Genomic DNA, 23,375 nt, shown 5'->3' with positions numbered 1-23,375 from the left:
AAGGCCTTTCCACTATACTTAATGTGGCCGAAACACTGTAGAGCAGTGATACTCAAAGTACGGCCTGGGGGCCGCATGCAGCCCTCCTGACCTTGACATGCGGCCCCTTGGGCAGCAGCAGCACTGGGCTGCTGTTTACTTGACTCAGCACTAACATAAAAAAAAAAAATAGTAGACAGCAAGCACTTATTTAAAAGTTAATTTGCAGTTAGGGAAAGGAAGTAACTAGGCCCTTAACTTTAGGAACTCCTTAATTTTTAAAGACAGACACTAGATATACATGCTTTGCTACCCCTACACTCACTGTACACCAAACCCCCCGACCCCCGCTGGCATCAATGCGGCCCTCGGTCACACCATAGACCAAACTTTACGGCCCCCAGGAAAATGTTTGTGAGTACCCATTCTGTAGATGATACCTTTTTGTATATAAAGTAACCCATTCTGCATTGTTCAAATACTAACCAGTAATGATTGAATCAAAGTATTTGCAGTTGTGCTGCGCTGGAGAAGCCAATCAGCGCTTTCGACCTCTGCTCCAAAAGATGCACTGACATAGAGGAAAGACCGGGTGAAACTGTGGGGTGTTCTTATACATTTTTGGCAGGATTGATGACATTGTCAGTCATGCAAAAAAAGAACTTATTCTAGCAGTAAAAGCTCATTTCTCAAAGAAATTAAAAAATCTGGTCCCCAAGGCTTACACCTTATTCTGAGTGTAGTTTTTCGAATATATGGGCTTCCATAAGGTGTCCAAGCCTACTCCTGGAATTATGGAACTGATTTCCAGAGGCACTTCTGAAACTGTTTTGCGAATTTGCATTCAGGGGCCGAACTGGGAACCAAAAGCAGCCCAGGCAAAACAAATTCAAAGCAGCTCCCTCTCCCCTTCTGTATCTCTCCTTCCATTGTTTTTCTCTCTTTGGCTTCTGAGCCTTCTGCCATAAAACTCAGGAAGCTGGGGTGGACCTGGCCGTGGCCCTTCAACAGCTGGCCTCCAGTGGTTCCTCCGCCCAGGGAAATGCCCGATGGAATTACTCGCCAATTCACCCTGATTGCGTTCATGGGAAGCCAGTTCTGCATGTATGATTGTGCATGGTTCACAATTGCACATGCAAAAGTAGTTTGGCCCTTTTTCTTCCACCTAACCAATTTTAGGACCCTGATAAGACAACATCTCAGAGTTCAAATGGGTAATAGAATAGTTTGTTTTTTCATACATATTTTTTATTGGCATTTTCACTTTTACACAACGGCAGTATTGACAATGTATAATACATATTATATAGCATAACGTATATGTTGGACCCTGCCTTTTACGCGGTATTGTTATTGCCTTCACTTCCGTTCGGTTGTTTTACCTGTGCCGTGTACTGAAAGTAGTTATGGCTATAAAGAAGGTCGCCGGTGCATTTCTTTCCACGGATTTAAAAATGCCTGTTAAGTTCCGCGTTTTATTATAGAATTATATGGTGAGGAGTCCAAAGAAACAAAGATAATAAATAGGGAATTAGAAAAAATGAAGGGATATTAAACTTGGCATCTCACTCTGCAGGCGAAGGGTGTTGTATGAACTTCCTTACGGAGTAATTAGGGGGGTTGTTTTCGAGCCGTCTGAAGGGGTCATTCCCATCAATTGCTCTCAGCGTGTGTTGTTGCTTCGGGGGGGGAGGGGCAGCATCTTCTTATACCGCTCCATGGGTTATGTCTACCAGAGTTTCACCCTGCATTCTTTCAGCTTAGCTGCTAATAATTAGCCCTACGCTTCTGCTTCCGCTTCCCCACTCCCCTCCTGGTCACTATCTGTCTGTGGTGGACTTTCCCAGCCTGTTAGCAGTTCCTTCCATTGGTCCGCTATGGGACGATGCCTTAGTCCCTTTGCTTCTTCTCTCATCAAGGCTCTGTCCTCTGCCCATGCCCAGTGGGTTACTTCCCTTTTCCAGACGTCTATCCGTGGCCCTGCATTGGATTTCCAGGACTTTGCTATCCGCCTTTTTGCTGAGGCCATAGCCAGATCTTTAAACCTGTTCCTGACTTTCCATTTTGGCGGGCGAGGGAGGAGTCCTAGTAAGAATACCTCCATGGAGGAGTCCAGCTGTCACCCTAATGTAGAGTTTAATTTTAATGTTACTTCGTCCCAGAACGGGCACAATGCGGTGAAAGCCTAAACCATATGTATAAAATCTGCATCCTCATGGGTACATCTCAGGCACATACGTGTATCCCCTCAAATGTAATGTTGAGGCAGTGGGGGATCATATAGGTCATATCTGTGAATTTAGACTATGTATTTCAGTCTAGTATTGCGTGATAACCTCATAGTAAAGGCCAGAACGTTGCCCCATTCCCAATCTGTAAGCTCTCTGCTGAGGACTTGTTCCCATCTGTCTCTCAGCCTACTCAGTGGCGTGAGGGATGCCTCCACTAGGGCTGCATAAAACCACTTCACCTGGTGACCAGCAGTTCCTAGTGTAAGCAGCACATTCAACACTTTATGCGTCACTGGCTCTTCCCTGCCTCCCCCCACAGTGTCTCAAATGTATGAACCAGTGCCACATATCGAAGGAACTGCCCTGGAGGGAGACCGCTATTTTCCACTTGTCCCTCAAATGGAATTATTACACTCTCCTGGTAACAGTCTCCCACTGTCTGTAGTCGAGCTTCAGTCCATGATAGCTTCCTAGGCCCTCTCTCCAGGTCTGGACCTGATGGACCTTGTCTTGCAGAAGGTCCCTTTGTTTTATAACTTTCAAGCCATTCCCACATCATCTTGGGATCCTCGCAGAAGTGTGTTTTTCCATCTAACATTATGCGGAGGTGTACGGGGAACATTAAAGAATATTGTAGAACCTCCTCTCTCAGAACCCTTTTGACTTCCAGGAAGGAGGCGCGTTTCCTCTAAACTTCTAAGGTATAATCTGGGAATATGGAGACCTTACAGTTTTCTACTGTAAATGGAGAAACCAATCTTACCTTGCTCAGTAGCACATCTCTATCTTTATAATGTAGGAGCCTTGCTACAACCGGGCGTGGTGGACGGCCCGGTGCGAGTGCGTTGGCCAGCACCTGGTGGATTCTTTGAAGGGTATAAAATGGTGACAGACCATCAGGTGCAACCACTGTTTGGAGCCAGGGTTTCAAGGTAAGCCTTCATGTCTCTGCCTTCCGCTCCTTCAGGCAGACCCACCACCCAGATATTGTTTCTCCTGTTGCGACCCTCTGCGTCTTTAACCCTGTGTTCCAGCGTACTAACCCTGTCAGAAAGGCCAGTTACTGGGAGTGACATCACTTGTTGTGCGGGGTTCAGTTTGTCTAATGTGGACTCCGTTGTTTTAACTCTTTCCGATAGCTTGTGGTGTTCTGCTCTGAGGAGCCCCAAACCCACTGATACAGTACTGATGTCCTGGTGTAGTGTGGCTTTAGTGTCAGCTACTACTTTCAGGATTTTGACCAATTGTTGCTGTACGTGATCATTAGCAACCAAGGTGTTTGAAGCTCCTTGAGTGTGCTCCAGAGAAACCTCCTCCTGGGACTGGGGTCCCCCAACGTTTTTGTTCTGGGCTTGCCCATGCTCTCTCTTGGGTCTATTCCTATTCTTGTCACCACCTTAGTCACCTCTCCTTGCTGCATGATTAAGGAGGTCTTCTGCAACCTCCTAATCGTATACGTCGGCTTTGGTTCCCCAGCTGTCACCCAAACGGGTAATTATGCAGTAGCTCCGGCAGTCGGGCATGCTCAGCACGTAGTTCAAGGCTCACATCCAACCATGAGAGGGGGGGAAGGAAAATGAGAGAGATTCCCCACAATTCTCCTTGTAGGTCTGGTACCGCCTCCACTCCCAGTCGGCTCGGTTGTAACTGTGCGAGTATTGTCTAAGACAGGGTATATCCCTACCAACTCACAGCCAGTGGAGCCAGGAGTCTGTGGCCTCCAGTCACCAGAGATGTCTCAGGTGGGCACCGTTGAATAGGTGAGTCACCACTGACCCCCTTTTCCTTCTGAGAGTCAGGTGCCCTGGAATCATGAGTCCCACTCTCCACTCCCAATCCCGCAGGGGGGCCAATAGGTGTAGGGCTCCAAGCACCGTCTTTAGGCCCCACGCCCCAGGATCCAATGACCTACAACCCAGTCCGGCGCAGTCTTGCTCCTCTTGTCTCAGTTGCCAACCACAATAATCAGGGACAAGGCCTTTTATGGATTTAGGCTGTTCATGATATATGGGGATCTCCTCGACGTTCACTGAGCCCCGTGCAAGGCCCTGTGCCACCACCGTTAGTCGAGCAGCGCACCCCCACTCACCACATCCTGCCTGCGGCGTTGTGTTCCGCCAGGTTCATGTACTGAGGAATGCTGCCAAGACCCCACGGCAGCCACAAGTACCACCCAGCTCTGTTCTGGATTCAGCCGCGCAGCAGGCCGTGCCAGGCCGCTGCTCAGGCCCGGGTTCTGCAGTGTGCTCCGCAATGTGACCGTCTGAAGTCACTCTGCCCCCGGCTGGGCCATGGAGGCCACCGCTCCTCTGTGATGTCCGCTGCTCCCTGTCTGGCTTCTGGCCCACGAGGTCCACTCCCCTGCAGTCAGTTTGAGGCCTCCGCAGCGGGTACGTCGGGCACCGTCTCCCTCTGCGGAAAAACCACGGAGGATAGCGGCACAGTCCCACCCTGAGGGGCCGCGGGGCTAGCACACATAATCAAGACACCTGTGCTTTTCTGGGGTAGCTCCAGCCCGGCGCCGTGGGACAGCTCAGGCCCCCCAGGATTCCCTCGCCGGTGAGTGCGGTGCTGCCTTTTTCAGATAGCGGGGCTGGCCGTCACTCCGGTAATTGCCAGATCAGCCACCACCTCCTTGCCCGAGCCGTCAGCCCCAGCCCTCCACAGCGTCACCAATGCCACGGGTGCCACGGCCACCAACCAGAGCCAGTTGTATCACTGGAATCTCAGGATAAATATCAGGCAGACGCAGAGCTAGGGGTTCATGCGTCCGCCATTGTTGGCTAACAACGTTAATAGAATAGTTTGTAAATGGAAACAAACACGTCATTTTTTGGGTGTGAACAAACACTCAGAGGGCCTTTCGTGTAAGTTTGCGATTGTTTGGTATTCATAAAGTGAAGACTCTGCACTCGTAAAGATACTACTCATTAATCCCTTTGTGAATACCAAACAATTGTAACCTTACACAGAAGTGTAAGGCTAACTTTGCGAATCAGGCCCGATGGAATCCCTGTCTTTCAATGCATGCTCCTCACTTTACTCTGAAGTAACCTTAAAGCAGACTTGGATAATATAAAATGGCAGAAAATTGATTTCTCAATTGCACATTCACCATTTATGAACTACAGAAGCAGATTTGAACTTGTTCAACACACACATGCAAATGTTTATGTGAGTTGGACCCCATATGACCATTCAGTGTGAGATGCGCTCCATACAAATATCATTATTAGTAGGTTTTTTTCAGACTTTATTGATAGCTCGAAGCTATAACAAAACAAAGAAACACAGGGAACTCATACAAATAATAACACAAAATGAATCTTGTAACTTAGAAAAGGAAATGTCATCAACAAAATCAATCATGGTCACTCTCCAACCCCTACTGAGCCTTGTGAGTAATCACAGTAGCAGAACAAATAGAAGATGGTATTGAATATTAGAACATTGGCATGTTGAGCACTCACTGCATTGTAAACAGTTGAGTGCTCCAGGCTTTTACTGGCTGGTTGAAGCCCGGAAAGCAACAGTCCAATGTTGTTTTCCTTTCACAGCTGCTGCTGTGAAAAGAGGCGTCTTGGAGTCCGAGGGGATTTAAACCCCCTCAGGCTCCCAGAGGTCTTTGTTTTTACTAATTAGAACATTTTGCCCTCTAGGGGCGGAATGTTCTAATAGCCTTAGAGCCCTCCTAGCAGGCTCTACCAGCCAATAAAGGCCTGCTCCCTTGTTGAAGTCCCTCACCTTCGGCCTTTAATGGCAAGTAGAGCCCGCTAGGTCGGGCACTAAGCTTACATTTGAACTTTGTAATATTGAGCGCTCCATTGAAGACAATGGAGTTATACCGGGCTAATAATGACTGGTAGAAGCCCAGAGCTCCAACTTTCTAATGTTTGTCGTCAGGGTTTTTCTTTTTCAAATTAGAACCTTCTACTCTTAGTGGATGGAATATTCTAATAGCCTCATAGTTCGCAGCCAAGGGCTATACCTGTAATAAAACACCCTCACCCTCGTTATAGGTGAAGTTCAGGGCCGTTAACAACCAGTATAGCTTTCATCAACGGGCTATAAGGCTATAATATGTGAGTGTTCTATCAGTCCCGTAACACAAGTCTAGAGGACCATTGTTAATTTCTTAAAGGCATGAATTGCGTTCTTTGGGTACAGTAAGATCTAGTGCAGGAAAGCATAGGATGCAAGATTGTTTCTGTCACCCTCTCAGGTAATATCACAAGGACTTCCTTGACCACAGAAGGACTCCACTTGGAGATTAAGTCACATGTCAGGGGAAACATCCATTACAACGCAGTCATTACAACAACCTACCTTTACAATGCAACTGTTACAACATAACTGCCTTTACCTTGTATGCCATTACAATGCATGCCATTACAATGCATGTCACTACAATGCATGCCATTACAACGCATGCCATTACAACGCATACCATTACAACGCATGCCATTACAACGGATTATAAGGTAAGTATTTGAGATTTTTTAGTATTAGGGTGGGTATGGGTTTTGAGGTACATGGGAAAAGTAATTTCTACCCCTACACTATCCAACACTTTCCCTACTGTTGCACTCACTGGAGTGATAATAGTCATTTTTACCCCTACACTATCCAACACTTACCCCACTGTTGCACTCACTGGAGTGGGAATAGTAAGTTTTCCCCCTACACAATCCTACACTTACACTACTGTTACCCTAAAAGTACTATGCATTGTAATGGTATGCGTTGTAAAGGTAGTTTTCAAAAATGCGTTGTAATGGCATGCATTGTAAAATCATGCAATGTAATGGTAGTTGCGATGTAAAGACTGCGTTGTAAAAGCATGCGTTGTAATTGCATGCATCGTAACGTCATATATTCCATGTCAGCAATGTGCCATGCCTAAACCTAAGATGTAAACCACGCAGAGCTTCAGGGGGAATGAAATCAAGGTATGGGTCAAGGCGTTCATTTTCCTTGGAATCAGGGAGTCGTATTTAATGTGTCTCATAGGGTTTTCATGCATTTAGTATTCACATTCTTCTCCTTAATCATCCTGTGTGTATGCATTTATGAATGAAAGATTAACCCAAACTCCTCGAAACCTGGTTTCTTAAGAGTACCTCTGATATGTGATAGCCTTCGAGTATTGGTTGCATCTGCAGAGGGTGCAGCCTCTGGATTATAATAAGGTGGGCGGCTGCCACGGGTTGGTATGTGGTGGAAGTCAATATAAAAGTGAGTACAGTGTGCTTATGTTTGCAGAATTATCGATGCCAAGTTGCAATTACAAGGGCACCTAAGGAGTACCAGGCTGCAATCACAAAAACAAACTCAAAAGCTATTTTCCTTTTTTTTTTAAAAACAATCACAACATGCATATTTCACCAGCTCTGCACCAGCAGTTGTTGCCCCTACAGCCTTCATTTGATAATCTTGCAACACCCTATTCAAGGCCTGACAACCGATCCCTCGAGTTTGTCTTAATTTGCACCCAGCTTTATGTCTATGCTCTTACCTGGTTAACTTAATTTCAAAATGAATACCCACGTAGTCAAAATCATTCATGCGTCTAAGAGTTGTTTGGAGAGAATCTTCTCCTAAGAGGAGGCTCTGGCTTCAAAATCCTGCCCTTTTTTGCAAGGACATTAATAGTATGCTGCCTAAAAGGGCAAAAATTGGCAGGGCCCTCCAGGAGATGGTGCAAAGATGACTTCATCAAAGTAGGTAGGACTGTATCATCCTCAAACAGTATTGGGATGTTCTCATTACTCCTTAGGGCTGTCGATCTTTAACTTCTACCACAACATCAAATCGGACTAAGCTGAACAGCATGGGGGATGTTATTCAGTGGCGCACTTGTGTCAGGATCGGAAACTCACGGTGCACCATCTATATAAGTCAGATTTCCATTGACCAGACCTTCTACTATTGGCAGGGGGAATTTCCACATCTGCTGTGCTACCATAATTTGTTGTGTCTCTAGGTTAAATGACCGAGGATCAGCAGTGGATATTAAGGGACAGTGGTCACTTTCCATCCGCGGCTCCACTGCCATATCCACAACAATGTCCCTAGCTTCAGTATTGACCAAACTATAATCAAAGCCGCTCACCCTTTGACTTGATCTAAAGTCCTTTTTAACTTGGGCATCAGAGAACGTGCGACCAGTTAAAAGCGTAAACCACAACTTGGCATCATTGACAAATAGCTCTTTCCCTGTCTTCTGTTTCTACCCCACCTCAGATCTGACCCAGAATCTCCCATGCAAGGCCCTCTTCCACCAGCTCACTGCACTTCACATTTCTAATAGGGGAACCATTGACGTCACTACACCTTAATATAATGTGCCTGGAGGGGTTATCAATACTATGGGAATGATTCCGGTGTCTGTCCATCCGACATCGGTTGGGAACTGGAATCCAACGACCTCCTGTCGTCAGTTCCAGCCTTCAAGTAGGAAACGACCGAAACCCGTTCGGTCGCTATCTTATTCTTTACAATTGGAGCATGCATTCCAAACAGAATGCATGCTTTCATTGCAAAGAGCAGAGGTGCAGTTCATCCCTGCACCTGGTGGCAGGCACCTCATGGTGCCTGCCACCAGGTTCAGGGATCAACAGGGGGGAACCTAGGCCACCATTCTGAGGCCTTGCACCGATGGGGGCCCTGCTGGGGGCCACCAAAGCAGCATTCTGACAGCCTTTCTGTGTTGGAAAGGCTGGCGCAGAAAGGCTGTGGGAGTTCTCCATCAGAATCCCTCGGCCGGGAAGAGCCAGCAGAGGGATTGATGGAGGATTTCCAAATGGCAGCTGGGCTCTCTGAGCCCTTCGCAAGCCATTCGGATGTCCGGTTTGGATTGCTTTCCAGCCGACCCCATCAAAATGCATTGGTCGGAAAGGAATCCGAACAGCCGATTCCGATGCGGTCGGAACCACCGCTTCGGAATCTGCCCCAAGTAGTTATTCGTAGTATTGATAATGTTAAGAATACTCATGCTGAAAATAAGACAGATAATACTAATATTGGTACTATGACTAATAATACTAGTAATAGTCATAGTAATACTCTAAAAAATAATATATTATGTCTCATGGAATTGTAATTTTTCAGTTGCAATGAGGTATTTTGACTTCTCTTTTTGGGCAGCTTCCTCCACCGTTACAAGACCACTTGAAACGGAGAGTGATCGAGAGGTACAAGAAGTCTCTGTTCAGCCTGCAGAGTAATCCCTTCAACCTGAAGTTGGAAATGAACAAGGTATGGCATTAACAGGAAATAGTGTTCTGCATCATAGGATCTTCATGGAGAGTCATAAATGCTACATGATTCTTCAAGCAAGTTAAAATGATTTCCTGATAATTAAAAAGTGATTTTTGAGGTTTTAATTCCTCAGTGTGTTCAGAGTAAAGATGGGCGTAATTGGCGGAGTACTACACGGAATTCTAGGACTTCGTGCAACTTCGCTCCGTTGGACTTCCAATTAAACAGAAACCTCACATACTTTTGGTAAATAACAAGTATCTGTTTTACATGCTAAAATGCATTGAAATTATTACATCAAGCTGCAGATCAACTAGTCGTTACTAGGTGTCCCTCACGAGTCAAATGCAAAAGCATTGAAACCCTTTCATGAAGCTGCAGTTCCACTAGTCGTTACTAGGTGTCCCTCATGAGTCAAATGCAAAAGCATTTGACTTGAGGGACACCTAGCAATGACTAGTTGAACTGCAGCTTGATGTAATAATTTCAATGCTTTTGCATTTGACTCGTTAGGGACACCTAGTAACGACTAGTTGAACTGCAGCTCTTTGTAGAATTATTTTGATATTGGATACTATAATATTCACTGCCCACTGCTAATCTCCTCCCATAATGCTTTGCAGGGCCTTTGGTTGGGATTGTATTTTTGCCCATAACTGTGCTTGGGGTGGTTCTAAGAGGACGGGACCACCACTGAATCGTTCAGCATAATATGCTCTTTGTGTTCAAGGCATCTGCTTGGTCCTCCCCCTAGGTTAGGGGGGGACCCCAAAATCATCACCTCTCTCATTGCCTGATACTTTTCATTGTCAATCTTCACTTTTGTGAATTGGTTATATGCTTTTTAGCATGTAAAATTGCTTTTTCAAAGCATTTGTGGGTGCAGTTTAGTAGCTGACTCCGCTATGTGGAGTAACGGAGTTTAACAAATCTCCGCAAACTCTGGCAGTGGAGCGGAGTTCATTGCCCAGGGTTAGTGCAGAGATCCTTCTCAGATGAGAAGGAAACAAGAAAACGAGAATGGGCTCGGGGATGCAAGCTGCCAGTACAAGGCATTGTGGGAAGGGCTGCCTACCAGGCTCTCTCCTTTTTATTATACATTGCCTCTAATGTATGCCTGACTACTATTTTACATCCATGTACTTTCTGTGAAAAGATGCTCATGCATTTTAAATGCTGCAATGCAGCCCCCCTCCAATATTCTACAGCCTTTTTATGCACAATCACGCGGAAGGAAGGCATCTCATCTGGTAGGCTTCCATTGCAAGCTCCTTTTATTATATCCATGGGCAGAGATGTTCATGCTGCTGCTCTCCATGGAAGAAAACTATGTAAAAAGGAGTTCCGGGGGCCACTTAATACGGCAGAGAATATTCTAGAGTTTATTACTTTACTGAAGACACTTATTATACAGAAATAGGACTAGAGGTAAGCAACTTATTCTTTTAATGTCTCACAGCCGCAAAATATTAATGTTTTAGCAGACCCTGTAAAAAAAATACTCTCTTTTGAATTTTTGAATGTAGCATCTATTACTACACTCAGAAAGCCTGGAGGGCACCAATGCAACATTTAAAATAATAAGTGAGTGTCAACAAGATATCATCAAAGATGTGACATCTGCCCACTTTGTGCACCCCTGCCTCATTTGAAGTGCTTTGCTTTCCCTGATGGGGGAGCCGCCATTGGATCTCCTGTCAATAAAACCCCTTTGGCAGCCTGAACTATGGTGGAAAATAGCATTGGAATGGCCGCCCCGCAGGGTGCAAGGCATGATGGTCCTGAGCAGGGTAAATGCTCAAATGTTCTCCACCCACTAGGAGAAGACGCCCATTGCTCCAAGGGCATTGGTTTTTTATTTTCTGAAGGAAGAACCCTCTTTTGGGGGTCTGCTTATGAAAAACTAAAATGGTGCTGATGCGTTTACCATGGCACCGTTTCATGACAGAATCCCTGTCACTCTTTTTTCAGCACACTACCTCCTGCCAGGCAGCTTGGAGCACCCTAGCAATTGGCGGCTTACCTGACATACGTTAAATGATCATCGTAATGCGGTGTTGGGATAAGGCGACAGATTATGGAAACTGGGTGCTGGGATGCAAATGAACAAAGGTTTATGAGATTACTCTTAGAAAACCACAACAGTCACAACTCCTTGTGAAATCCCTAATTACTTCCTAATAAAGGCAGTTCTGAGTGTCTTATTGTATATAGTCAGCAGCTGTAAATGGGAAAAAAGCCTTTGCACGAAGGCAATTGAACCGTATTTTTCTTTCTTACGTTTTGCTGTTAAGAGACTGCTATCAGTACATCCCTTTGGGGAGCACAAATTCATGTTTTATGAATTTTGAAAACTGAATTTAAACTCATAACCTAAGACTTTATTTTCCATATATGTAAAACTTACATGTGCAGACAGCTTAGTAAATAGGGCGATCATTATGTACATCTGATAGAGACATTTAGCCGCAGATTCCTTACTTTAGAATCCTCCCAGATGCAAGACTACATCTGGAACTTTTTTCCATAGCACCTCTGTGTGTCGGAAGAGGGTGTCGCACAACTCCGTATCTATGTCATTCACCTGATGTGATGTTGACGGAGCCTATACAACCCCCTCGCCCACGTCACTTTCTTCTTTTCCATGCTTGCAATGCTGATCCGGAGCTGTTAGGGGGGCATTTTTCAGCCCCTCTCAACAACAGTTTGTTGAGGAAACTGTGCTTTCTTCTTGAAATGTCTTCGGGGTTTAAACCCTCTGGATTTTGTGGCAGACAAATGTTGGTCACAGATCCTCATACCATCTGTATGTGGTACCTCGGAGAGCATTATGACTCTGAGGAGTGTGGTTCCTGTTGTAGTCTTTGGCCGAAGGCGTTGAGGGAGCATCGTTTGAAAATCCTGGCAGCGCGGCTAGCAGAGGCCCGCATCGTCGTCGGTCCCCCTCAACGCCCGGAGCCGTTTGCGTGAGGGTCCTTTCCCATCTACATTGACGGAATCCCCGAAGCGGAAATGGACAAATCTGATCAGTACGTCAGGCGTCTCAGATGCCGTCTCCCAGCCTCCGGCAGAGGAGTCTTTACAATTGTCTACCCCACGTCTCACTGTTTTCCCTGGAGCAGGGTTGACTCTGGCCCAAATGTGAGAATATTATAATTCCCTGCATGACGTCTTTGGGTCTAAGCCTCCCTCTAGTGTGATTTCTAGCACCAAGGAGGTGGGAGGTGTCTTAACTGGATCTGCGCCAATAAGTTTGCCCTCTGGACCAGTTAAGCCCTTTGAATCCGTAGTCAGATCCGCAACAGCACCGGTGCACAGCCCTTTGGGGTTTCCACCTTTGGCTATATATCAAGAACGAAGGGGGGGGGCGTAACGGGCTTTTTTAAAGGAGGTCCAGCTAAGTATGCCCTAAAGTGTACAGAAAATTAATTACAAAGCTGTTCCTTTACAAAGGGGATGAGACAAACCATGTAGTGTGCAAAGGATTTAGATTCATAGGATAATGTGGCCCTCACACAACCATCAGGATGTCGTGAATCACGTACCCTTCAGGATGTATCGTGTCATCATCGGGCTGCTCCTACGTCGAGTCGGCTGGTGCAATACCCGATGGGCTCTTTTTAGGGAGCACTCTTGTGGAGATCTTTTTATCCGGTACAGCCGTTGGGTGAGGTGGGAGTGTGGGGCTGGTTTTTTTTGTAATGTAGATGAAAGAAAATAATTAAAATTAAAATAGGGTTCGGAGTGCTTGTCTCAAAATATTTATTTAGGAAGCCTCCTTGCCTAATTAAAACTGTGAGGTGAAGTGTTGGTAACTTAGAATGATGAACTAGGTTATGTACACTGCCTCATTGGGGTCGACATGTTTCTCGCTCAAATAGAGAAATTCTCTGGCGATTCTTCAGGACCAAAGTTGTTCTATCTACATGTGAATTTACGCTGATAATCCTAAGTAACAGTGAGCATTCTCAGTATTATTTAACCAGTAGTTTACCTGCAGCTTGGTCTACCCTAAGTTTTCCATAGGATAATCCTCTGCAGTTCCTGGTAGGCTAAGCAAGGAGTTCCTTGCGTTTGACACGCCGAGTCCGTGTCTCCAATGCACCTACCCCGCTCTACCACTGGTAGAGCGGGGTAGGTGCATTGGAGACACGGACTCGGCGTGTCAAACGCAAGGAACTCCTTGCTTAGCCTACCAGGAACTGCAAGGAGGCTTCCTAAATAAATATTTTGAGACAAGCACTCCGAACCCTATTTTAATTTTAATTATTTTCTTTCATCTACATTACAAAAAAAAACAGCCCCACACTCCCACCTCACCCAACGGCTGTACCGGATAAAAAGATCTCCACAAGAGTGCTCCCTAAAAAGAGCCCGTCGGGTATTGCACCAGCCGACTCGACGTAGGAGCAGCCCGATGATGACACGATACATCCTGAAGGGTACGTAATTCACGACATCCTGATGGTTGTGTGAGGGCCACATTATCCAATGAATCTAAATCCTTTGCACACTACATGGTTTGTCTCATCCCCTTTGTAAAGGAACAGCTTTGTAATTAATTTTCTTTCCACCTTTGGCCCCAGAGTCTGGTCAACCAATGATGTCAGCGGCGCTGGTCGATGCCGAGCCCATTTCTCTTTCTGACGTTGATATGACACTGCAACGGCGCTGAACGACATCGGATTTGGCACAGATGGAGCCGTCTGTTTCTGGCAACTCTCCATCTGTCCCTAGACAACCTGTCTCTATTTTTCCTGGAGGGAATAGGCAGTTTTCATGGTGAAGAGGAGAATATAAGGTATCAAAACCCTTTGGACAGCACTGTCCTGCCTCCTGTAGAAGGAAATTGGTTGACGGAACTGAGTGATGCCAGTAGAATAAATCCTCTCCAGTTTCGGACTTAATTTCTCCACCTGGTATGGTTACAGAGTTGAGCTCCTCTTATGTAAAAGTGTTAAGGGGAGCAGCTGTAGTCTTGGGTTGGCAGGTTCCCTCAGTTGAAATATCCACAGACCCTTTAGTGGATGTACTTCACCAGGGGGAGACAAAGAAGGAGCCCTTACTCCCTTATAATGAGTCTCAATAATATATTTTATTAGAAGCTTAGGCAAGGCCAGTAACAGGAATGCCAGTGGACCGGGCTATATCCCATAGACATCGGCCCGCCTCTGCGGATCCTGTCCGTCTCTTAAAACATCCCTTCACAAAGGGTCTGGTTGTGCAAGCAGTGACAGCGTCTGCGGACCCTGGTGTGCTTCCTCTAGTCTCACCAAGCACTGAGTCCAGATGGCTGGGAAGCTGTGGGAGAAATGTTTCCTCTTTGGTTAGCGCAGCTTTGCTGTCTTTGAATGCGGCATGTGTTCGGGGCTGGTTTTCCCATGCGCTATGGGACTCAGTGGAGCGTTTGCTGCCTTCTCTTCCAGAGGAAGCCAGAAGTGAACTGCTGCAGTGGGTGCAAGATGGCAGAGACAAGGCTAAATTTATCATTTGAAGTGGTATGGACACCACAGATGCCATGGAGAGAGCAATGGCTCAATCAGTTGTGCTGCGAAGACATGCCTGACTGCATCGATCTGGATCTTCTGAGGCAGTCCAGAGTAGCCTAAAAGATCTGCCGTTTGAGGGTGGACACTTATATGGTGTACATGCAGATAGCGATTTAGAGCAGGTCAGTACGACAAAGACACCTTGAAATATCTTTAATTGTTTTAATTATTTCTGAATTTTGAAGAAGGATTGTTATTATTGAGTAAGTGGCGGATTCCTTATGATGGCGCGCGGTGTAATGCGTAATCCATGTGTTATACACTTATGGTTATTTACATGTATAATCATGACCCTTATATCCGACATGTGATGATGACAAAGGGTTTTATGTGGGCAGTTATTCAAAGGACTCTGTGCAAGTGGAGTCATATCACTCACTCACAATAAATACTACACACACATTTAAAAATGTGCGCAGTGAAAAACAGACATCGCTAGCTTTTTCTCAACAAGAAATCTGTGTAAGAAAGATTTTCATTGTTGATGTAAAATCCCTTCCATGGTGTTTGCTGCAAACATTCACAATGTGAATCCGGTTCTTTTTGTATTTGCGAGAGAGTTTACAATGTAAAACCCATTTCCACTGTATTTGTGACAGCGTTACTCGCATGCAAAGCCCTTTCCTACTGTGTTTGACACGGGGTCTGCGTTAACTGTGTCTATGCCAGATGTGAAAAACACAACTGCTTCACAGGTGGAACAACACAACTGCAACCAACCAAGATGCTACCTTTACACTCTTTATGTGCGATTACAAAAGTTCTGAAAGGAGCTGCGCTGTGGTGTCAGACCTACAACTGGCTAAAATGTCCCCCCCTTTGGACAGTGGCGATATGTAGACCTCATTATTAGACACATGCTGTGCCCCCTGAATACATTCCCATGACGGTGGGGGCATGGGGGCCCTTGGGGTCCCCTTTGTTTCTCCACCGCCAGCTTTTCATTGCGGGCTCACCGCCATGTATAGGCTGGCGGTGGAGGTGGCGGTGCTCGGTGGGACTGCGCCAGTCCCGCTCTGCATATTTTATTGGCCCTTTGCTGCACCAACACAAGGGAATGATGGTTCCCTGGCGCAGGCGGCGGTCCACCGCCAAAACGAAAGTGAAAGTCATAATCCAGCAGACATGGACCGCCCCCGTGAGTGCGGTGGTCAGAAGACCGCCGTACTTGTATTCAGGCCCTCAGTTTTAAAGTGCACCACGGAATATATGATTCTTATGAAACAAGAACTTCAACTGGCTTTGAGTTACTGCAGCCTGGAAAGAAAATCAAATTGTAAGTACAGGCCTATGAGACCAAGCACTGAAGTGCACTTAGGTGGATGTGTACATGTGATCTGTGTAGGAACTGAACCCCAGTATTTTATTGTACCCCAATATATTAAACACCCACATATTTACTTTAGGAGTTCCGCTCCAGCACCCTTGATCCAGCGTTAAGAGTCAACACCTCTTTCACCATTGGGAGTCCAAAAAAATACCATCAATAAAGTGAATAATAACCAGGACTACTTAATAACTCACTTCCAGTCCAAGGAAAAGTTCAAAAGATGTATTACATAATTTCAAAAATAGGCGGTGCAGACTCATTTGTTAAATGCCAAGCATTGCAGAGTACATAATCAGAAATCAGGATAAACCCAATCCAATAATTCAGCAAATCAATAGCTTTATTAAGATCTCTGAATAAATGGACAGAATCTTTGGAGTAAAAGGTAAGTCAATCGCAAATTGGACAGAGTCCCCGGGGAACTCAGGACGTCTCTATAAGAATGTCTGAATCACAGAGGACACTGACAGCATCTCAGGGGGAAAGGGAAAGTCTCTGGTTCACCCCCAAAACCAGGGGTTCTTATACACATTTTTGAATATTTAATAAGAAGAAATTGCAAACTTCCAGTGTCATGAGCAGGTATCCGAGGGTGTGACATCATAGATTGGTTTCTTTAACACAGTCCCGCTCTACTGAAGATGCACGATGGTGCATCTGAACAGCTGACTGTCCTCAGAGTGTTTCTAGCCCGCTCTCTCGGAGGCTTCTACGGAAGGAACCTTGACAGACTGAAACTGATGCGTCTATGGGTGCACCAGGAAACAGGCTTCATTCATTACACATACACCGGAAGGAAAAGAACCAGTTACATCCGTTTCCTGTGCGCTGCAGATAGTGAAAGAAGTCACCCAGGAACATTGATTTGGGAGGGAGGATGAGCTGTTGATGGAAATAGCTCACATGCATGTTAGCTGAAATGTGGCACACCTAATCCATGTTCTAAGCACATTTCTGAGCTAATTAGAAAACTTGTGTTAAGTGCAAAACTATTAGTTCATCAGTTTCAGTTATCATTCAACATAAAACCATTATTATTCAACAATACTTTGACTCCCAAAATTGTGCATTTAAAAAAACTGTTGCATCATCCCCTGGCTGAAGTTGTTGGAGGCATTGCCCTATGCTGTGTCCTATGATGGGTGAATCAAAATGTAATGCCACTTAAACAAACCAATGGATTGGGAGGTTTGACTGAAATTCCCTGTGTTTGTTCGGTATTTATGCTTTCATATCCTACATTTTTATGGAAAACAGGAGACTGGCTGCACAATTAAAGCTGCCTCTGTGCCAGACCTAAAAGTGTATCTGTTAAACTTTTAGAAAACATAAATAAACAAGATCGCTCTCTCCCACAAACATTCACTGATTGCCGTCTCACTCACCTGAACTTCCCTCCCCTCACTCTATCACTCACTTACACACACCGCCTCAGTCAATCTCACACTTACCAGATTCACGCACTCCCTCACACTGTCAGGTGCCCAAATCCACTCCCTTAGTGGTGAGAGCAGCAGAGAGTGAAGGGCGCATGGCTGTAGAACTGCCAGGGTGGGACTAGTCTATAAGGCAATCACAGCAAAAACAAATGATGCATGGGATGCCTAACAAACATTCACCCCCAGTCACAGATCTGGGTTAAATCCATCCCTTTTTTGCTTTATTTAATCCCAAACCAGTCCTAGGATGCTTGTTTCTGGTCCAGGGAGGACCTGGCCGGGCAGTTCAGTCTGGACTGTTCCCATGGGGAGCAGGGTCAAGGCTGATTTGCATATGACTGGGTTTAAACTGGAATGGCATGGGGAGCAAATAAATATGGATGGAATTAGGCCCAGATCTCTGTACCGGGGTGAATGTATGACATTGTTCAACATTCTGTCCATCAATTGTTCTTTTTGCATTTGTCGCCCCGAGTGGGACGGGCGGGCGGGTATGCTCAGACGTGAATCCTGTGCTCTCTATGCCACTGGAGTCAAGCTGGCTTGGCTGATGAGGGGTGATGCCCCGAAACAGGTCCCAGGATGCTTGTTTCCGGTCCAGGGGGGCCTGGCTTGGCAGGGTCCAAACTGTGTGACGTTGTGAGCAATGCAATGACTGATTAAACACAGATCTGTGACTGGGGTGAATGTTTCATTTGTCCATCCTTTGATCTTTTTGCTATAAGGCAATCCGGCATTGCCCGATGGGCTGGTCTGCCAGATGAGTGTGTGGGCCGTTTAGTTTAGCTGAGGGTGGTTCTGCTTTATAATCGGGTGGGTCGGTTTCTACTTCTGATTTCCCTGTCATTACCACACACATTGCCTGCAGCGTGTCCTTACACGTTCAAACCTGGCCTGATTTGCGAGTCTCGGCCACTTTTCTAGCTATCCAGTTGGATAACGGCGGCCGCCCGACCCTGCCAGCTGAACGTAGCCCTGCTGCGTGCTGTGCGTAAACGTGCCTCTCTGGTGTTTAGTTGATTGCCACTTTGCTGCCGCTCCTAATTTCCAAGCTGTGCACCATCTTTGCCCAGATGTTTCTAAAGTTGGCTGAGAGAAGCCAGTTTTGGTATTTCTTGTTTTTCCCATTGTGTGATATCAATCAAGGGACTACGGAAGCCGCCTGGCAGCCTCCCTCTCTCTCCTCTGAGTGAAGCGACTGTACCCCGCCAGCCTGGCCTTCAAAGCACGGAAGGCAGCCAGAGCGCGCGCGGCTGATGAATTATTCATTCCAACTTCGTCAATAGAAAGCCGCCTTTGTCTCTTTGCTATAAATATTTGGCCAGAATTAGAATACAAGCCCTGTGTTCAGACCCCAGGGCTTACCAGACAGGGAAAGGGCGCTTTTAGCTCCTGTGTTTTGTTGAATGATTTTTATGGAAATTCAACAAACAAAAACAAGTCCATGACCTCAGTGCAGTCAACAATTTGAATCTGATGCACAGAGCGAAGCAAGGAGACAAAACTACAGATGAGAGGGTAGTTCATTTTTACCTACATTTTGTTTTATGACTACTAGAGCACATTAATGAAAGTTTTTCAGAAGCATTCACAGCTCTACATTTTAGTCTCAGCTTTGGTGTATGGAGAGTGTTCCAGAGCGTTGGGCTTGTACTGTCCGAATCTGGCCGCAGGTCCTAGCTTCTGTCCCACTCTTCGTCTTTCCTTGTACTCCTGAGATCCTTCTCTGGGGTCCTGTCTTCTGTCCCACTCTTTGGCTGGCAGGTGGACATCGTCTTGCCTGAATAAAGATCTTTGCTTTGTTACTCTCTGGGGTTTGACTCTGGGGGCCTAGCTTCTGTGTCACTCTTCGGCCGGCAGGTGGCCATCGCACTGCCAGAATGAGGATACTGGACTTGTACTCCTGAGGTCCTAGCTTCTCTCCCACTCTTCGGCTAGCAGGTGGCCCTCATACTGGCAGATGAGGATACTGGACTTGTACTCCTGGGATCCTACCCTGGGATCCTGGCTTCTGTCCCACTCTTCAGGTGGCCAGCGTACTGCCAGAATGAGGATTCTGGCCTTGTACTCCTGGGGTCCTACCATGGGGTCCTGTCTTCTGTCCCACTCTTTGGCTGGCAGGTATCCATAGTCTTACCTGAATAAGGATCTTGGCTTTGTTACTCTCTGGAGTTTGACCCTGGGTCCTAGCTTCCGTGGCACTCTTTGGCCGGCAGGTGGCCATTGCACTGCCAGAATCAGGATACTGTCCTTGTACTCCTGGGGTCCTAGCTTCTCTCCCACTATTCGGCTGGCAGGTGGCCAGCATACTGCCAGAATGAGGATATTGGCCTTGTATTCCTGAGGTCCTGGCTTCTGTCCCACTCTTCGGCTAGCAGGTGGCCAGCATACTGCCAGAATGAGGATACTGGCCTTGTATTCCTGGGGTCCTGGCTTCTGTCCCACTCTTCGGCTGGCAAGTGGGCATCGCACTGCCAGAATGAGGATACTGGACTTGTGCTCCTGGGATCCTAGCTTCTGTCCCACTCTGCGGCTGTCCCTGCCAAAACTATCCAACCACTCCTCTGACCCCATCCCTAGCATCATCACCATCGATTTCTACACCCATACTCTCTCTTACTGGACCGGGCTAATTAATCTCTTCCTCAGTCAAGGCTCCCTCCCTGTTGCCCTTAAATCAGGACAGGTTACCCCTCTTCTAAAAAAACCCTCCGCTGATGCAACCGACCTCAACAACTTCCGCCCTATCACCAACCTCCCTTTTCTTTCGAAAATCACTGAAAAATGTGTTGCGAAACAACTTTCCCTACATATTATGGACAATAATCTCCTCGATGTTTTCCAATCTGGCTTCATCCAAAATTGCAGCACTGAAACAGCCCTGCTGCAAGTGATTGATGATGCGTTGCATATACTCGACTCCGGGGAATCCTGTCTTCTGATTCTTCTTGACCTCTCTGCAGCCTTTGACACTGTTAATCACAACACCCTCCTCAACACTCTTCAACAGAGAATGGGATTGGATGGCACAGTGCTTAAATGGTTTGCCTCTTTCCTCTCAGACAGTTCCCAAATGATTAAGATAGCGAACAGTCTTTCATCTCCATTGGCTGTAGGTCAAGGTGTCCCTCAAGGCTCTATCCTGGCACCCACTCTGTTTAATCTCTACCTGGAACCATTAGGGAACCTCCTAAGCAAATCTGGGATCCATTACCATCTTTATGCGGATGACACTCAAATCTACCTCAAGGTGTCTTCCGCACACGATCTCTCTTTACTCGACTCTACTCTCAACTCCATCCACAACTGGATGTTAGCTCACCAACTCATTCTTAATCCTGCCAAAACTGAATTCCTCCTCCTTTCGACCTCTCTCTCACCTCCTCCTGTTCAATCGTGGATGGATCAGCTGAACCTGCTCAACAACAAACCCATCATTGTCGACAGCGCTAAATCTCTAGGTGTCATTCTTGACAAAAGATTCAACTTAATCTCCCACATCAACTCTATTGCCAAGAACGCACGGTACCAGTGGCGCCTTCTATGGGGGATCCGTCGGTTCTTCCCGGAGAATGACTTAAAAACCTTTGGTACAATCGCTGGTTCTCTCAAGACAGGATTATTGCAATTCTCTTCTGACGGGCCTACCCAAATCCCACCTCTCCCCTCTCAAATCCATCCTCCATTCAGCAGCTCGCTTCATTTCAGGGTCTAAACGAAGCGACCACATCACTCCTATCCTGTCCTCTCTTCGATGGCTTCCGATTGAGGCAAGATCTATTTACAAAACTGCCTGCATCACACACAAAGCCTTGCACACGTCCTCTCCTCGTTACCTGGCAAATAAATTGAAACTGTCCGGAGGCTCGCGACCCTCTCGGAATGCGGAAAAGCTTCTGCTTGAGCCCCCCGTCTTCAAAAGGGAAAGATCAATGGTGCAATCCTTCTCAGGCAATGCGGTGAGAATATGGAACTCACTTCCCCCATTGCTCCGTGCCACCTCCTCGTCCCGGATTTTCAAAGCTGAACTCAAAACTCTTCTCTTCCAAAGACACTTTCACAACTAATACTTTCATACTCCGGCCCCTCTTGGAAGTTCGCTCTTCATTGTAAATTTGTATTTTTTCCTGTGCATCCCTCACCCCTGCGTGCTGTGTTGGATTTTGTGTTTGTGCACCCTTTATTCTCAGGCCCCTCTTGGAAGTTCGCTCTTCGTTGTAAATTTGTATTTTTTCCTGTACATTCCTCACCCCTGTGTGCTGTGTTGGACTTTGTGTTTGTGTACCCTTCATTTTTAGTCTGTGTAATGTTATATTCTGTACCACTTTTCACTTGTAACGTAACTAGCTCTATTGTACAGCGCTCTGACACCTTTGGGTAATGTCCGCGCTTTATCTGGTCATCGCACTGCCAGAATGAGGATACTGGCCTTGTACTCATGGGGTCCTGGTTTCTGTCCCACTCTTCGGCTGGCAGGTGGCCATCATCTTTCTTGAATAAGAATCGTGGCTTTCTACTCTCTGGGGTTTGACTCTGGGATCCTAGCTTCTGTCCCACTCTTATGCTGGCAGGTGGCCATTGCACTGCCAGAATGAGGATATTGGCCTTGTACTCCTGGGATCATACCCTGGGGTCCTAGCCCGTGACCCACTTTTCAGCTGGCCATCATCTTGCCTGAATAAGGAACTTATCTCTCTGCACTCTGGGGTTTAACTGTGGGATCCTAGCTGCTGTTTACTCTTCTATGGCAGGTGGCCATCGCCTTGCCTGAATTAATGTAGGTCTGCCTGGTGAAGGCTGCGCCTGCTGCACTATCTAGCCTACAGCTCTGAGTACTTTTCTTTGCTTCAATAAGGAGTAAGGAGTGGACTCCCTTCAGCTACAGGTTCACAGAGCTTAACTGACGCTTCTCCAGCCAGAGTCGCCCTCCTAGAGTGCGTCTAGTGGAGTTTTAAGGGGTTGACCAAGTGCATTGTGGGAGGTGAAGTCCAGACCTGCCAAGGACCATCTAGGAGATTCCAGACCCTTGGATTTGTGTTTTGGACACTTGGAACCCACTAGGAGACGGTCTGGAAGGACCTCCAGAAGTCTGGAAAAGTATGGGATACTTTTTCGAAAAAAGCTTCAGGAAGTGTGTGTTGTGTCTTACTTATTTACTTATTTACTGCATTTGTCTTTTTAAATGCTTTACATGCCTAAGGTAAGCCTTAATGGTATGTGTCAGCTACCAAGAGTTGAGCAAGGTGCTAATTTATGGAGACGCTATTTAGGATCCAGTACCATGTCGGTGACCTTGTTAGTGGTGTTAGGTGCCTACCTACCACTACACCACCTTCCAATATGAAGGTTACACCACTGCATTTCCCAGTATGCATTTCTACAGAAAATTAAATTTCTGTTTCCCTCCTGAAATCCCTTATTTTCTCTCCTCGTTCAGTTAACTCTCTGGGCTTTTCACCACCCAGACGTTCCTATTTAAGGTCAGACCCAGAATAAGGTATGACCTGTTTTGGGCTGTTAGTGCCTTGGTCCAGGAGCAACTCTCATCTGCAACCACAGTAATTACCTACCAGGCGAAATCTCATCA

General features: G+C 46.3%; 1 protein-coding gene across 2 annotated transcripts in view; it reads left to right on the top strand.

Annotated features, from left to right (window-relative positions):
- The window catches only part of NEK10 (NIMA related kinase 10), a 1,348,206-nt gene that overhangs the window by 1,241,562 nt on the left and 83,269 nt on the right, over positions 1-23,375 (top strand). For both annotated transcript variants that reach the window (XM_085630543.1, XM_085630544.1), the window contains exon 33: positions 9,357-9,467. In XM_085630543.1, the coding sequence (XP_085486669.1) occupies positions 9,357-9,467 (111 nt within the window). The remainder of the gene's footprint in view (positions 1-9,356; positions 9,468-23,375) is intronic.

The sequence above is a fragment of the Triturus cristatus genome, chromosome 10 (assembly GCF_964204655.1).
Source record: "Triturus cristatus chromosome 10, aTriCri1.1, whole genome shotgun sequence".
In the NCBI taxonomy this organism is placed as follows: Eukaryota; Metazoa; Chordata; class Amphibia; order Caudata; family Salamandridae; genus Triturus; species Triturus cristatus.
The sequence above is the reverse complement of the archived record's forward strand: the minus strand, read 5'-3'. Positions and strand labels throughout refer to the sequence as shown.